We start from the raw sequence: 16,057 nt of genomic DNA on the forward strand, positions 1-16,057 counted from the left end.
GAACAATTAACAAAATGGCAATATGAACATACATATCAATAATTACCTTAAATGTAAATGGATTAAATGCTCCAACCAAAAGACATAGACTGGTTGAATGGATACAAAAACAAGACTTGTATATACGCTGTCTACAAGAGACCCACTTTTTTTTTTATTTTTGTGTGCATGTGTGTGTATTGATAGTTTATTCTTTTTTATTGCCAAGCGGTATTCCATGGTATGGATGTACCATCATTTGTTTAGAACATCTTACTTGTTTTCAGTTTTTTGCTATTACAGATAAAGCTGCTATGAATAACTGTGTACAGGTTTTTGTGTGGAATAAATTTTCATTTCTGTGTCATAAATGCCCAGGAGTATGATTACTGAGTTGTATGGCAAGTGTATATTTGGTTTTTAAAGAAACAGCTAAATTCTTTTACAAAGTGGCTGTATCATTTTATATTCCCACCAGCAATGTATGAGTGATTCAGTTTTTCCACAATCTCGCCAACACCTGGTATTTTTTTTTTAACATCTTTATTCAACATCTGGTATTATTGCTGTATTTTTCATTTTAGTTCTTCTAGTAGGTAGGTAGTGATATTTCTTCATGGTCTGCATTTTCCTAATGGTTAGTGATCCTAAACATCTTTTCATGTGCTTATTTGCCATTCGTATATTTGCTTTGGTGAGTTGTATGCTCAAATGTTTTTTAACTGGGTTGTTTTCTTTTTTTTTTTTCACTGGGGTATAGTTGTTTTACAGTGTTGTGTTAGTTTCTACTCTACAGCAAAGTGAAGTAGAATTCCCTGTGCTATACAGCAGGTTCTCATTAGTTATCTATTTTATACATATTAGTGTATATATGAAGAGACCCACTTTAAATATAGGGACACATACAGACTGAAAGTGAGGGGATGGAAAAAGGTATTCCATGCAAATGGAAATCAAAAGAAAACTGGAGTAGCAATACTCATATCAGACAAAATAGACTTTAAAATAAAGACTGTTATAAGAGACAAAGAAGGACACTACATAATGATCAAGGGATCAATCCAAGAAGATAGAACAATTGTAAATAAATATGCACCCAACATAAAGGCACCTCAATATATAAGGTTTCATCCATAAAAGAAATCAATAGTAACACAATAATAGTGGGAGACTTTAACACCCCACCTACATCAATGGACAGATCCTCCAGACAGAAAATCAATAAGGAAACACAGGCCTTAAATTACACATTAGACCAGATGGACTTAATTGATATTTATAGAACATTCCATCTGAAAGCAGCAGAATACACATTCTTCTCCAGTTCACAAGGAACATTCTCCAGGATAGATCACATCCTGGACCACAAAGCAAGCCTCAGTAAGTTTAAGAAAATTGAAATCATATCAAGCATCTTCTCTGACCACGTTATGAAATTAGAAATCAACTGCAAGGAAAAAAAACTAAAAAACACAAGACATGTGGAGGTTAAACAAACAGTATGTTACTGACCAACCAATGGATCACTGAAGAAATCAAAGAGGAAATCAAAAAATACCTAGAGACAAATGAAAACGAAAACACAACAATCTAAAACCTATGGGATGCAGCAAAAGCAGTTCAAAGAGGGAAGTTTATAGCAATACAATCTTACCTCAGGAAACAGAAATCTCAAACAACCTAACTTTATACCTAAAGCAACTAGAGAAAGAAGAACAAACAAAACCCAAAGTTAGTAGAAGGAAAGAAATCATAAAGATCAGAGCAGAAATAAATGAAATAGAGATGAAGAAAACAATAGAAAAGATCGATGAAACTAAAAGCTGGTTCTTTGAAAAGATAAACAAAATTGATAAACCTTTAGCCATACTCATCAGGGAGAAAAAGGAGGTCTCAGATCAATAAAATTAGAAATGAAAAAGGAGAGGTTACAAAGGACACCACAGAAATACGAAGGATCATAAGAGACTACTACAGGCAACTATATGGCAATAAAATGGACAATCTAGAAGAAATGGACAAATTCTTAGAAAGGTACAAGCAGCCAAGAGTGAACCAGGAAGAAATAGAAAATATGAACAGACCAATCACAGGTACTGAAATTGAAACTGAGTAAAAAATTCCACCAAACAAAAGTCCATGACCAGATGGCTTCACAGTAGACTTCCATCAAATTTAGAGAAGAGTTATCGCCTGTCCTTCTGCAACTCTTCCAAAAAATTGCAGAGGAAGGAACACTCCCAAGCTCATTCTATGAGACCACCATCACCCTGATACCAAAATCAGACAAACATACCACAAAAAAAGAAAATTACAAGCCAGTATCACTGATGAACATAGATGCAAACATCCTCAACAAAATACTAGCAAACCGAATCCAACAATACATTAAAAGGATCGTACACCATGATCAAGTGGGATTTATCCCATTGGATGCAGGGATTTTTCAGTATCCACAAATCAATCAGTGTGATACAGCACATCAACAAATTGAAGAATAAAAACCATATGATCATCTCAATAGATGCAGAAGAAAACTTTTGACAAAATTCAACACCTGTTTATGATGAAGACTCTCTGGAACCTGGGCATAGAGGGAATCTACCTCAACATAATAAAGGCCATATATGACAAACCCACAGTGATGAAAAGCTGAAAGCATTTCCTCTAAGATCAGGAACAAGACAAGGATTTCTACTCTCACCACTGTTATTCAACATAGTTTTGGAAGTCCTAGCCATGGCAATCAGAGAATGAATCTAGGAGCTGACTGAGACCCTCCCCTTTGGGACACTGATAGGTCTTGGCATACCCTCGAGTACTCGGAGCTATTACAAATATAATAGGCTGCTTTGACAATCAAAAGATTTGAGAAACAACCAGGAGCTAGGGTAGGGTTGAATGACAAGTTTCATCTCATACATGAGGCTACTCCTTTAAGACTAGCTGAGACAGTTGTTTCATCTAATGCATAGAAACCAACCCAGAGTCAAGCAAAATGAAGAAACAGAGGCATATGTTCCAAATGAAAGAACAAGATAAAAGCCTCAGGAAAAGACCTTAATGAAATGGAGATAAATAATTTACCCAATAAAGAGTTCAAAGTAATGGTCATAAAGATGCTCCCGAACTCAACTTCAACAGAGATGGAAAATATATGTATTAAATAGTCACAGAGCTGAGGAATACAATAACATAACTGAAAAATACACTAGAGGGGTTCAGACTAGATGAAGCAGACTAGATGAAGCAAAGAAAGGAACTTGAAGACAAGGCAGTGGAACTTACCCAATCAGGACAGCAAAACCAAAAAATAATGAAAAAAAGTGAAGATAGCTTAATGGACACATCTAGCAGACTGACATTCTCATTATAGGAGTCCCAAAAGAAGAGAGAGAAAGGAATAGAAAACTTGATGAAATAATGGGTGAAAATTTCCCTACCCTAGGGAAGGAAACAGACATCCAGCTGCAGAAAGCCCAGAGTGTTCCAAATGAGATGAACCCAAAGAGACCCTCATCAAGACACATTATAATTAAAACACCAAAAGCTAAATACAAGGAGAGAATCTTAAAAGCAGCAAAAGAAAAACAACTTGTTATGTACAAGGAAACCCCCATGAGACTATCAGCAGATTTTTCAGCAGAAACTTTCCAGGCCAGAAAGTAGTGGCATGATAATATACAGTGCTGAAGGGGAAAAAAAACTTGCAACAAAGAACTCTACCCAGTAGAGTTATTCAGAATTGAAGGAGAGAATTTTCCAGATTAACAAATCTAAAGGAGTTCATCATCATTAAACCAGCCTTACAAGAAATGTTAAAGGACTTCTTTAAGCTGAAAAGAAAGGGTGCTAATTAGTAACAAGAAAACATAGGAAAGAATAAACTTCACTGAAAAAGGTAGTGGATCAACCACTTAAAAGGTTAAGAGACAAAAGTAGTAAAAATAATTATAACTATAATAATTAAAGGACATACAAGATAAAAAGATGTTAAAATGTGACATCAAAAATATAAAACCTTGTGGAGGGAGTTAAAATGTAGAGCTTTAGAATGCAATCAAACTTAAGTTGTTATCAACTTAAAATAGACTGTTATGGATACAAGTTGTCATATGTAAGCCACATGGTAACCACAAAGCACAATTCTGTAGTAGACACACAGAAGATGAAGAGAAAGGAATCTAAGCATACCACTAAAGAAAGTCATAGCACAATGGAAGAAAACAGAAGGAGGAAGAGAGACTCAATAGATGCAGAAAAAGCATTTGACAAAATTCAACATCCATTTATGATAAAGACTCTTAACAAAGTGGGTATAGAGAGAACTTACCTCAACCTAATCAGGACCACAGCTAACATCATACTGAAAAAGCTGAAAGCTTTTCCTCTGAGATCAGAAACAAAACAACAATGCCCACTTTTGCCACTTCTATTCACGTTAGTGGTTGGAGAGCCTAGCCAGAGCAGTTAGTCAAGAAAAAGAAACAAAAAGCATCCATATTGGAAAGGAAGTAGTAAAACTGTCACTATTTGTAGATGACATATTATTATATATAGGAAACCCTACAGACTGAAAAAAACTGTTAGAACTAATACACAAATTCAGTTAAGTTACAGGATACAAAGTCAAAGATCTGTTGCATTTTTATACACTAACAAACAATCAGACAGAGAAATTAAGAAAACAATCCCATTTACAACTGCAACAAAAAGAATGAAATACCTACAAATAAATTTAACCAAGGAGCTGAAAAACATGTACACTAAAAACTATAAAGGACATTTATGAACAAAATTGAAGACAAAGATAAATGGAGGGCTTCCCTGGTGGTGCAGTGGTTGGGAGTCTGCCTGCCAATGCGGGGGACACGGGTTCGAGCCCTGGTCTGGGAAGATCCCACATGCCACGGAGCGGCTAGGCCTGTGAGCCACAATTACTGAGCCTGCACGTCTGGAGCCTGTGCTCCGCAACAAGAGAGGCCGCGATAGTGAGAGGCCTGCACACCGCGATGAAGAGTGGCCGCCACTTGCCGCAACTGGAGAAAGCCCTTGCACAGAAACGAAGACCCAACACAGCCAAAGATAAATAAATAAATAAAATTTTAAAAAAGATAAATGGAAAGATATTTCATGCTCATATACTGGAAGAATTAATACTGTAAAGATGTCCAAATTACCCAAAGCAATCTACAGATTCAGTGCAATCCCTCTTAACATTCCAATGGCACTTTTCACAGAAATAGAGCAAAAAATCCTAAAATTTCTTTAGAATCACAAAAGACGCCAAATAGCCAAAGCAGTCTGGAGAAAGAACAACAAAACTGGAGGCAGCACACTCCCTGATTTCAAATTATATTACAAAACTATAGTAGTCAAAACAGTATGGTATTTGCATAAAAACAGACACATAGATCAATGGAACAGGATAGAGAGCCCCAAAATTAACCCACACATATATGGTCAGTTAATTTTTGACAAAAGAGCCAAGAATATACAATGGAGATAGGACAGTCTCTTCAATAAAATGGTGCTGGGAAAAGTGGTTAGCCACATGCAAAAGAATGAAACTGGACCACTATCTTACACCATACACAAAAATTAATCCAAAATGGATTAAAGATGTGAATGTAAGATCTGAAACCATAAAATTACTAGAATAAAACATAGGTGGTAATCTGCTTGACATAGGTCTTGGCAATGATTTTTAAAAATCTGATTCCAAAACAACAAAAGCAAAAATAAACAAGTGGGACTTGATCAAACTAAAAAGCTTCCACACAGCAAAGGAAACCATCAACAAAATAAAAAGGCAACTTACTGAATGATAGAAGATATTTGCAAATCATATGTCTGATAAGGGGTTAGTATCCAAATATAAAGAACTCATGCAGCTCAATAACAACGACAACAAAAAATCATATTAAAAAATTGGCAAAGGATCTGAATAGACATTTTTCCAAAGAATATGTGCAAATGGCCAACAAGCATATGAAAAGATGTTCAACATTGCTAATCATCAGGGAAATGCAAAACAAAACCACAATGAGATACCACCTCCCACCTGTTAGAATGGCTATTATCAAAACTTTTCCTGTATGATCAAACAAAACAAGGATGCCCACTATCAAAAGACAAGAAATAGCAAGTGTTGGCGAGGATGTGGAGAAAAGGGAACCCTTGTGCACTGTTGGTGAGAATGTAAATTGGTGCAGCTCCTATGGAAAATAGTATGAAGTTTCCTCAAAAAATTAAAAATAGAACTGCCATCTGATCCAGCAATTTCATTTCTGGGTATTTATCCAAAGAAAACGAAAACATTAACTTGAAGATATATCTGCACCCCCATGTTCGTTGCAGCATTATTTACAATAGCCAAGATATGGAAACGACCTAAGTGATGGATGAGTGGATAGAGAAGATGTTGTGTATATATACAATGGAATATTACTCTTAAAAAAATGAAACCTTACCCTTTGTGACAATATGGATGGATGCCCTTGAGGGTATTATGCTAAGTGAAATAAGTCAGAGAAAGACAAATACTATATGATTGCACATATGTGTAACCTAAAATCAACAGAAAACAGATTAGATATTCCCAGAGTTGTGGGGTAGGGGTGGATGGAATGGGTGAAGGGAGTCAAAGGGTACAAACTTCCAGTTATAGAGTAAGTCCACAAGGATGTAATGTACAGTATGCCAACTTTGTTAATAAAACTATATAGCATATTTGAAAATTGCTGAAAGAGTAGATCTTAAAAGTTCTCATCACAAGAAAAAAAAGTTTTGTGACTATGTAAGGTGAGTGATGTTAACTAGACTTATTGTGATGATCAGTTTATAATGTATCCAAATCATGATATACACCTGAAACTAATGTTACATGTCAGTTACACCTCAATAAAAATTTTTTTAAAAAAAGAACAAAGAAGCCAGAATTAAGAATTAGGGTTTGTAGGTAATCTAAGCACTTGGCGGGGCTGAGGGGAAAGGCTGGCTCACACATGTGGTCAGGTTAGATGCCTTGCGAGGACTTTCCCAACAGCATGTCACAGTGCTTCTGCGATGTACACTACAATTGTCTTCAATTGTGAGGCAGTTTTTATCATATTTTATTTGCTACTGAACCTTTTTTGGCAACATAGGAAATTTATTTCTTTGTTTTTTGATGCTGTTAAAGTATAAACACTCTAAAATTAGACATTTAGAAGGGATTGGTTAGTATCTATCCCCACTGTGGAGGTCTCTGGCCAATCCAAGGAGTCCCTTCACCTGCTTTTACTCACTTGCTGTGTAGAAGGGGCATGGTGAACAAGAGCATATTTTTATTTAAAGCAGGTTAGATACTTTTCAGAAAAGTCATATGACAGGTTTTCTGACTTACTGTATTAATTAAACAAACTTTTGTGGTTTTGTAGGTGATAATCTTGGCCAGCAATACAACAGCCCACAAGAAGTGATTGGCAAACGAGGTTCTGATATCATCATTGTGGGCCGGGGCATAACAACATCAGCTAATCGTCTGCAAGCAGCCGAGATGTACAGAAAAGCTGCTTGGGAAGCTTATTTGAGTAGACTTGCTGTTTGAGTGTCTTGGATACATTTTTGTGAAGGCCTTGAAGATACATGGTCTCCTGAGATGCCACTGGCTTGAAATAATAAACAGCCTTTAATACTTTTATAGCTTGGATTCTTCCACGGGTCCTGTGTGGAATGACTTCTTCTGGAGTTACCACGGCACACAGGAAATATTCGGTGACTTATAGTCACTGCAGTGTCACTATAATCAGTTCATTTTCAAGCTGTCTTTTATTGAGACTGATGTTGGTTAGGCAATCACAGCCCTGTCCTGTTAGAATCTTCCACATTTGAGGAAGTCCCCCATCTCTAGATCAGACTTTTTGATTCTCTGAATTGCTGTGAGACAGAAATTTTAGGTCATGAAGAGGCTAAAACCAGTAGAGCATTTCTTGTGTCCTTTATTCTGTGTCTAATGTGGTACCCTAATAATATTTAAATATTAGCTGTCCTCCTCCTCTTCTGCTTAAAAGTAATAGTCCAGGTGTCCAAATGGTGCTGGTTCCCCGCACTGCCGTTGCTCACTCACCAGAGCGGGCCCGGTGGGAAACAGGAGATGACTGACTGTAGCTGAGCCCCTGAAGCCAATATCAGGCTTTCATTTCAACATGGAGAGGGCTTCTGACTCAGTTCTTCCCCGGGGCAGCAGTTTAAACCTGTGCTGAACCCATCACTGATTCCTTTTGCCTTATTTCTATTACAAATGGACCAGCTGCTCCTTCATTTATTTAAAAAGACAGCAGCGTCAAGAGGTCTAAAGTTTCATTTGGAGGTTTGCTTGAGGATCCTGCATGATTGTCCCAAACGCCGTTGACAGAGAGGGATGTCAGCCTTCACATTTAGAAACGAAGAGAAAGGAGCCCAGCAACAGAGCTGAAGTTTCTGGGTCTCCACTGCGGTGGGGCTGGACACTTCACGCGTGTGGCAGTTAGGCAGCCTCTCACTCTGGTCCCCAGTGCACTTTCTCCTAGAAATTCTTCTGAGTTTCTGGACGATCCCCGTGCTCCGATACTGATACAGATTTTTCTCCATTTTTATATTTCTTTGGTCTGTTCAGGAAGCATCTTAGAGGGAGGAGAGTGACGGGTGTGGGCTCAGGTGATCATTTTGAAATGGCCCGGCTGCACATTCAAGGCCCTGGGGTTCTAGAGCAGGGCCAGGTGGCAGTTGCATTTGAAGGCTCTCAGTTCTGATTCCACCAGCACACTCCCAATCTGCCGTTCTCATCTCGATCATGCCTACAAGCAGTGGCAGGTGTCAGAGGACACTTGCCATTTCCTCAGGATGACAGCTGTTCCCATCTCTGACTGCCCCACTCTTCAGCTTTCGTGAGTCAGATAGAAGCCTGTTAGGTCAACTCGGGTGCTTATCTTGGAGTCTACACTTAGCAGCTTCTGCTCTGAAGTCCAGCTGAGCTTCGGGTCCCAGTGCTGCAGCTCCAGAGAAGCTCCCTCTGGGAAAGGTAAATTATCACGGAATAAGGCTGGAAGGAAATGGAAGAGGTGTGGCCTCGGGGCTACTCTGGAGGAGCTGAAAGTTAGGAAGAGGTGGAAATTTTTCTAGTAAGAACTTACGGGAATTTCTTGGATATGTTAAAAGTCTTGGTGACCTCAAGGCCGAGAGACCTTTGCAGTAATGTGCTGAGGTCTCATGTGCCCACTTAATGGACTCACTGGTTCTCACACTTGAGCATGCATCAGAATCACCTGGAGTCTCGTTAAATCAGACGTTGGCCCAGCTCCAGCGTCGACTCTGGGTAGTTCTAGGATAGGACGTGACAGTTTGCATTTCTAACGAGTTCTCAGGCAATGCTAATGCTGCTGGTACAGGGACCACACTTAGAGCATCACTACCCTGGTTAGTCACATTTTTCTTCTGCAATGAAATGGTCTTGGGGTCTCTTTCTCCTGCTGAGAACAGAAGAAAAGTCCTGCCATAAGCAGTTCTGTTACTGAAGCTCACTCAGGGCGCCTTCTGGGTGACTTGAAGGGAAATCAGAGGAGCATCAAAGAATCACCTGGGCCCCACCATCAGAGATTCTGTTTCAGCAGATTTGAGGCGAGGCCTGGAAATCTGCATTTCAACAGGTACTTCAGCTTATTTTGCTGTTTCTTGAGACTAAGCCCAGCGCAGACAGTCCGGAGTCATAAAACTTTGGAGCACAAATTGATTGAGACAAGACAAAGAAGAACTTGGCTGTCTAGGACCTATGAGGGGACTATTCAGCATAGAAGCATTTTAGAGGCATTTAATAGTCTAGCCCTTTCTCAGTCAAGAAATATTTACAGAGCATGAGCTCTGAGCTTACAACACCGGCCCTAGTGAAGAAAATGGGAACAGTCTTCACAGGGTGTCCAGAACAACATCTGTAAGACTAATGGGAGTGGAGAATATCAATACTGGCCTCTCCCAGTACTCTGGGTGTTTAGTAGAGCATAAGCCAGTCAATTTGTAGTGCCGCAGGAACCTAAGAAACCTGGTCCACTCTCCTTACTTTAAAGCTACAGAAGTACAGACCCTGAAAAGTAAAGGGATCAGCTCATAACCAGCTTGTGACAGGCCTTGTGACAGGCCACACAGGCCTGGGGTCTCAGACCCAGCTCATCCTCACTCATGGTGATGTGGACTGTCTACGGTCTCTGGAAAAGGGCACTGGAGGGTGAGGATGGCAGCCCGGGGACACGCAACACCCACTCACCCACCTCTCCTGAACACAGTGCTGCTGGGTCCATGTCGGCAAGGCCCAGAAGCACCGCCATAGGCTTTGCCAGGATCTCCAAAGAAGAGAACAGTTACAGGGTATCATCTCCTTTGAGGTGGGTGGACACAAGGAGCAAGAGTGCGGAGGCTCAGGACTAGGGCGCGTGCGCACTCTGTGTGTGTGTACACATGAGAGGGCCAACTAGATGTTTCTGCCGCGAGAGGAGCTGAGGTTTCTGACAGCCCATCTTGGTCAGTGCACTGCTGGCCCATAGATGCAGTCTGTGGTCTCCTACCAACCATGGGTTTGCTGCTACGTGCCAGGGGTGGGCAAAAGAAAGAAAACACCTGAGGAAATCCAGCAACCAGGTGAGGAAAGCAAAGAAAACCACCTGTAACAGGTGTTAGCTCCAAGAGAGCAGGGATTTCACCTTGTGTTCCGTGCAGTATCTCTGCACCTGGAACGGGCCCAGCAAATGTTTCTGAATGAATGCAAGCATAGGTGCCTTGTGGTGAAGGGGAACTGCCACAGGAAGCAGACCCGCTTCAGAATAACAAAAACAAGATGACAATTTGTGTGTGTTGGGGGGAGGGAGGACTAAAATGAAAATTTTCATTTTGAATGTGAAAATGTGATGGAAAAATTTCAAGATGGTATGATTATATTGAGAACTACACCTCTGGGCAGGAAGATCAAGTGGAAGAAATACCAAAATTCAAAACAAAGGGACAAAGAAATGGAAATAATGAGGGAGTAGATGAGAGGCTTACAGAAAGATTCATGAATATAAAGAGGAAAAGACAATGGGAGGACAGGAAATATTTACAGAAATAACTGAGGAAATTTTCCCCAGTTTGAAAAAATACTTGAGTCTGCAGAAGCAAAGGGCCCAGTGAGTTCTAGGCAGGTGTTGTGGACAAAGGCATACACCTGGGCACATCCTGTCAAAATTACTGAACTTCAAAGATGGGAAATTTTACCAACATCTAGAGGAATAAAATACTTGGAAAGTGAAAAGAATCCAACTAGTAGCAGACTGTCATCTGTAACACTGGAAGCTTGGAGACAGGTAGTGACATGCACAGGCCCTGAGAAAGGCCGGTCACAACCAGGAACGCTGAGCCCAGCCATGTGATCCGCTGTCGGGCTGCAGCAGCCTGGTGTGAGCGTTTACGGCGCACCTCAGTGTTCTGACTCATCGACACCAGTGAGTGAGAGGCACTGAGCATGTGCCTCTGAAAAGGCTCCTTGGGGGAGGCCGGAGTGCACAGGCAGAGCGGGGGTATCTGGCCAATAAAAATGGGACCTGTCAGTCGCTGAAGCAGTGACTGTATCCCAGAATCTTAGGAAACTGATTTTGGAAGCTCCTTAGAGATCATCTAATCTGATCAGCCCATTTCACAGATGAAATTGAGTCCCACTGGGAAATGATTCACGCAAGGTTACAGAAGAGCCAATTACAGGCAGAGTAAGGACTAGAATCCCTGTCGTTACCCTCAGATTTGGTATTTTTGTTATTACACTTTTTATCCCGTTTCTGTAAGGTAGATACATTCAACTTTGTCCCCCTTTCTATCGACATGCAGATACATACTATACATATAATATTCTTTCACCATTTAATCAAGTATTTACTGAACACAGGGAGTGAACCTGACTTACATCATCCCAGTCGTTACAGAACTTAGTTTCCAAACTAAACTTTCAAAAGGACTTCCATACCATCCTAAGAGACCACAGCCAGTCTTTCCTTCCCCATCAGTCACAGCTTCATTGCTACCAGGATTCAATAGAAAGGACCAAAACAAGTGGCAATTCTGTTAACGTCCCCATCCTTCCTTCCTCCCTGAATCCATACACTTTGCCTTACGACTCAGCAGTTCCTCCCATTTGAGGTGGAGAGCGTTTCCACAACCCACTGATGTTGGACTCAGCTGTGTAGGTTTCTCTGGCCAATGGAATGTGGGGGGAGGGGACAGGGTCCTAGTTCCGAGTCTAGACTTGTGTTTCTGCCACCACGAGAAGAGCATGCCCTGATTAGCCCACATGTCCCAGGAGAATAAGAGTGGAGCAGAGCCCACACCAGCCTTCCGCAGCCTGATGCCCGGGGGCCCCACCTGGTCCGCGAGCCTGTGAGCATGGCAATCAGTGCTCATCACTGGACGCATGGGATTCGGGGTGGGGGGCTGTGCAGCAGTAGCTAACAGTTACAGTGTGCTGCGGCGCCCCACGTCTAGCCCTGGTCACCGGGAGGACAAAAGCTTGACTCCAAGACTCAGCCTTCCTCACTTCACCTGCGGCTGTTTTCAGAGATCTCTCCAAAAGAAACAGCCACTCGGCTCTTGTGGGAATGCTGTGCTTCAGTAGTGAGCCCACTGTCAGCCAGTGGGTAACCATGGACTCTGCAGTTTGCTTCCTCCGCCCCTTAGCAGATGGACGTGATACGTGTCGTCAGCGCCCCTGGCTGACTGAGCATGGGCTAAGAGGACCAGTGGGGCAAGGATACCAAAACATGATTTTGAAGGAATCTGGTATTTTTTTAAAAAGGGGGGATGGGAATCAGGACTCCTTAGGGTTCTTTATTTTATAGTTAATGCTGTCTTTATTAAATGCTGTTTTACTTTGGATTATAGGACATAGGATGCTATATCTTTTTTTAGATCCTAGGACCTTTAAAGTTTGTAATCTGGCTTTGAATGAATTTTTTTTTTTTTTTTTTTCTTCTCTGCAATCTGTTTTCTCCATAGCCCTTCCAAGCCCACACTTGGCCTTTGTGCCTCAGGAAAGGGATGCCACAATGGAAATACAAAGAGAAACAAAACTGAATATTTTTTAACTTTTAAAGTTCAAGGTCTTGACATAAGGACTGCTTTGGAAGAACATTTGCCTCTCTCCTTCCCACCAAGGGAGCAGGGGAGGAGTGTTCCTCTGGCCTGGGGAGAGGAACAGAAGGTGGAGGGGTGGACACAGTCAGATCCTGGGCTGGGCTGTGGTACAGAATCCCCACCCCAGGCAGGGAGGGAGGGAGGAAAAAAGAGGCACAGACAGCAGAGGAGCTCTGGGCCTCGCTTTTCTAGGAGGAGCCCAGGAGAGCAGTGACGCCAGGAAACCCACCCCAGCACGGAGCGTGGCAGTGGACGTGGAGGCCACGTGTGGCTGAGGCAGAGCCTGAGGCAGCCTGAGCTTCTGCGGCTCCGTGTCACATGAGGGAGGAGCTGCATTTCCCTGAAAAGGGCATGGGAGTTAGCTGAGAAACAGATCTGGTGGGCCTGAAGGCTCTCCCCCCACCATGTAGGGACATTTCAGCAGAAAGTGGTCCTGCTGAGGAGAGTGACGTCTGAGCGGGTGCCGTGTGCGCAGGCAGCTCTGTGGGCCTGCCTCCAATGTCCTGCTGCTGCACTTAGCCTGCAGCGTGGGGCGCAGGGGACCCTGAAACGACTGTGATGAACAAGACACTGTCCCTCTTTACCTAGTAACTTTGTTTTCTGTCAGCACTTGAATAGAGATGGTGATGTTAAAAAAAATAATAAAAATGGTTTTTGCACACCTGGATGACGGCCTGAAGGGTCTTATCCACCTCATAGAACTTGGTCAGGGAGAAACGGCCTCCTCAGTCTCCCATCTCCTTCCCCCGCTTATGCTTTTCTCTTCCGCCCTCACCCCGCCACCTTGCTGCCCTCAGACTTCCCCAAACCCGGGTGGTCTACTCTTGGGCTGTAGCATCCCCTCTTCCTCCCTCCTGTTGCCTTCTTCCCCTTTTAAACTCCAGGTCCATGCGACAGGGGACGTCTCCCAACTCAGGTCGAGCCTACAGTCCCCGAGGCTTGAGCAGGAATGAGCCCTCAGGGGCAGCCCAGCAGGCGGACAGCAAGGCAGCCCCGGCCTCCCGTCTCTCCTGGGGCCTCTGCCCAGCTCTCCCCTCCCACCCACGTGGGACCCTCCCATGGGTGCAACCCACAACCCTCAGTTGTGGTGGGTTCTGTTCAGTGTAGGTTTTAAAATATTGTTTTATGGTCACAGGCCAGGATGTGAATGCCAACCATCACACACAACCGCTCATACAAATATTCCATTCCCGCCTGGCTGGCTGGACCAGCAGGGAAATGAGCCACAAACCAGTGCCCGCACCAACCCATGGGCACCTCATGGAAGACAGTCTTTAAAGTGTTGAACTTTTATGCCAGGAATCATGAAATGCGTGTCAGTTGTCATCTTCCGTCATTTTTTTCCCCCTCACTTTTTAAATAGAAAAGTTCCTTGAACTGTACCTGGATTTTCAGTCACCACGCATATACCAGAGACTGCTCATAAGGTGAGGACAAGAGAAAAAGATGCAAGGAAGGAGGAGGGGAAGAGACGTTTTATAATCCCTCCATCTGCACGTAGAGGTACTTCGTTTAATTTCAGTAGAGATGTGTGCCTCCAAGGCAGAAATTCAGATGACTCTCTAGTCATAGCGCAGAGTTCTGAGATAAGAAACCACAGTCTTGCTTTTCCCAGGGGGTGCGACACAGAGGAAAGAGCATCGAACTAGAGTAGGGATCCCTGAGCTGGGGCCTCACTTGCCAACCTTCTCTCCAAGGGGGGGACCGATCTCCATCTCCTCCTTAGTAAGATGGGGAAATACCTCCCCTGAGTACCATGTGGGCCTACCGTGAGGGTCAAACGAAGAGAGGCTGCTTTTGTCTCAGGCGTTTGATAGTCTGTGCAGGTAGGACCAATGAAGCTGTAATTGGCGAGCCTTCCAGGGGGTTTCTGAAGTCAAACTAAGATGGTAAATGGTAACCAGCTGCCCTAATAGGCCCAGGCCTTGTAATATGTTCCCTGTTTACACACGTTATTAGCATTATTCTGACAAGGGGTCTGTAGCGTTCACTAGAACACTGAAAGTGTCACCGACATGAAGTGGTTAAGAACTCCTATCCTAGAAGGTTACCACCTCGGCGCGTGACCCTATGGTTACTTACAGTTTAGAGCTTGCCTTTTTGCAAGAATTTGAGGCCACTTAAAATGAAGACACTATGCAGCAGAACATTCGTCAGAAGGCTCAGAAAGCGTGTGTGGAGGGGGAGGCAGGGCGAGGAGGGGGGGCAGCGGAGGGGGTGGGGTTCAGTGGAGAGGATGGGGATCCCAATAAGAACTGGAGGTAGGTTCCATTTCCTGGCATTTAGTTCCCAGCCTCCTGACAATCAAGACACCAAAACAGACCAGATTATACAAGTCCCATGCTATGACAAAAGGAAACATCGAACGTCCCAGCACTGAACTCCAGAGAAACCAGTTGGATACGAAGACCATCTATCTCACTGTGACACATCACCCAACCCATCCTGGAGGCGGCTCTGTCAGCCGGGGCCAGCCGGGCGGTGACCATCCCTCGCAAAGATGCAAGATCGGCAGGAGGAGCCACGGGGGCTGAGAAGAACGAGCTCTCCCTTCCCAGCACCACCACCTGCTCAACCGTCTCCCTCATTCTCCTGCCTCCACTTACATCCTCTCCCGAGGGTCAGAATGGCGCCCCGTCCTGCCTGAGAAGTCTGGAACCCCTCAGCTGGGTGAGGACAGAAGCTGGGGGGAGGGAGAGACCTAGCCAAGCCTCCTCAGCCCCCCACCAGGACGAGAGGGACGGGCGCGCCACATTCACGGGCACACTGACAGCCACGGATGGACAAGCTCCCAAGCGGGTCCCACACATCCGCAAGGGATGCCTCAGAGGCTCTTACCTCCTCCTGAGTTTCCTCCACGCTGCTGCCCTCCTCCTCTGCTCCACTGCCCTGTCCCAGCCAGGCGCAAAAG

General features: G+C 43.3%; 1 protein-coding gene across 1 annotated transcript in view; it reads left to right on the forward strand.

The window, feature by feature from the left end:
* UMPS (uridine monophosphate synthetase) overlaps positions 1-7,661 on the forward strand; it is a 44,144-nt gene extending 36,483 nt beyond the window's left edge. Inside the window, exon 6 of the mRNA XM_082392339.1 lies at positions 7,401-7,661. Coding sequence (XP_082248465.1) covers positions 7,401-7,570 — 170 coding nt within the window. The 3' untranslated portion in view covers positions 7,571-7,661. The remainder of the gene's footprint in view (positions 1-7,400) is intronic.
* The last annotated feature ends 8,396 nt before the right edge of the window (positions 7,662-16,057 follow it).

The sequence above is a fragment of the Balaenoptera borealis genome, assembly GCF_965194805.1.
Source record: "Balaenoptera borealis genome assembly, chromosome: 5".
NCBI classification, from domain to species: Eukaryota; Metazoa; Chordata; class Mammalia; order Artiodactyla; family Balaenopteridae; genus Balaenoptera; species Balaenoptera borealis.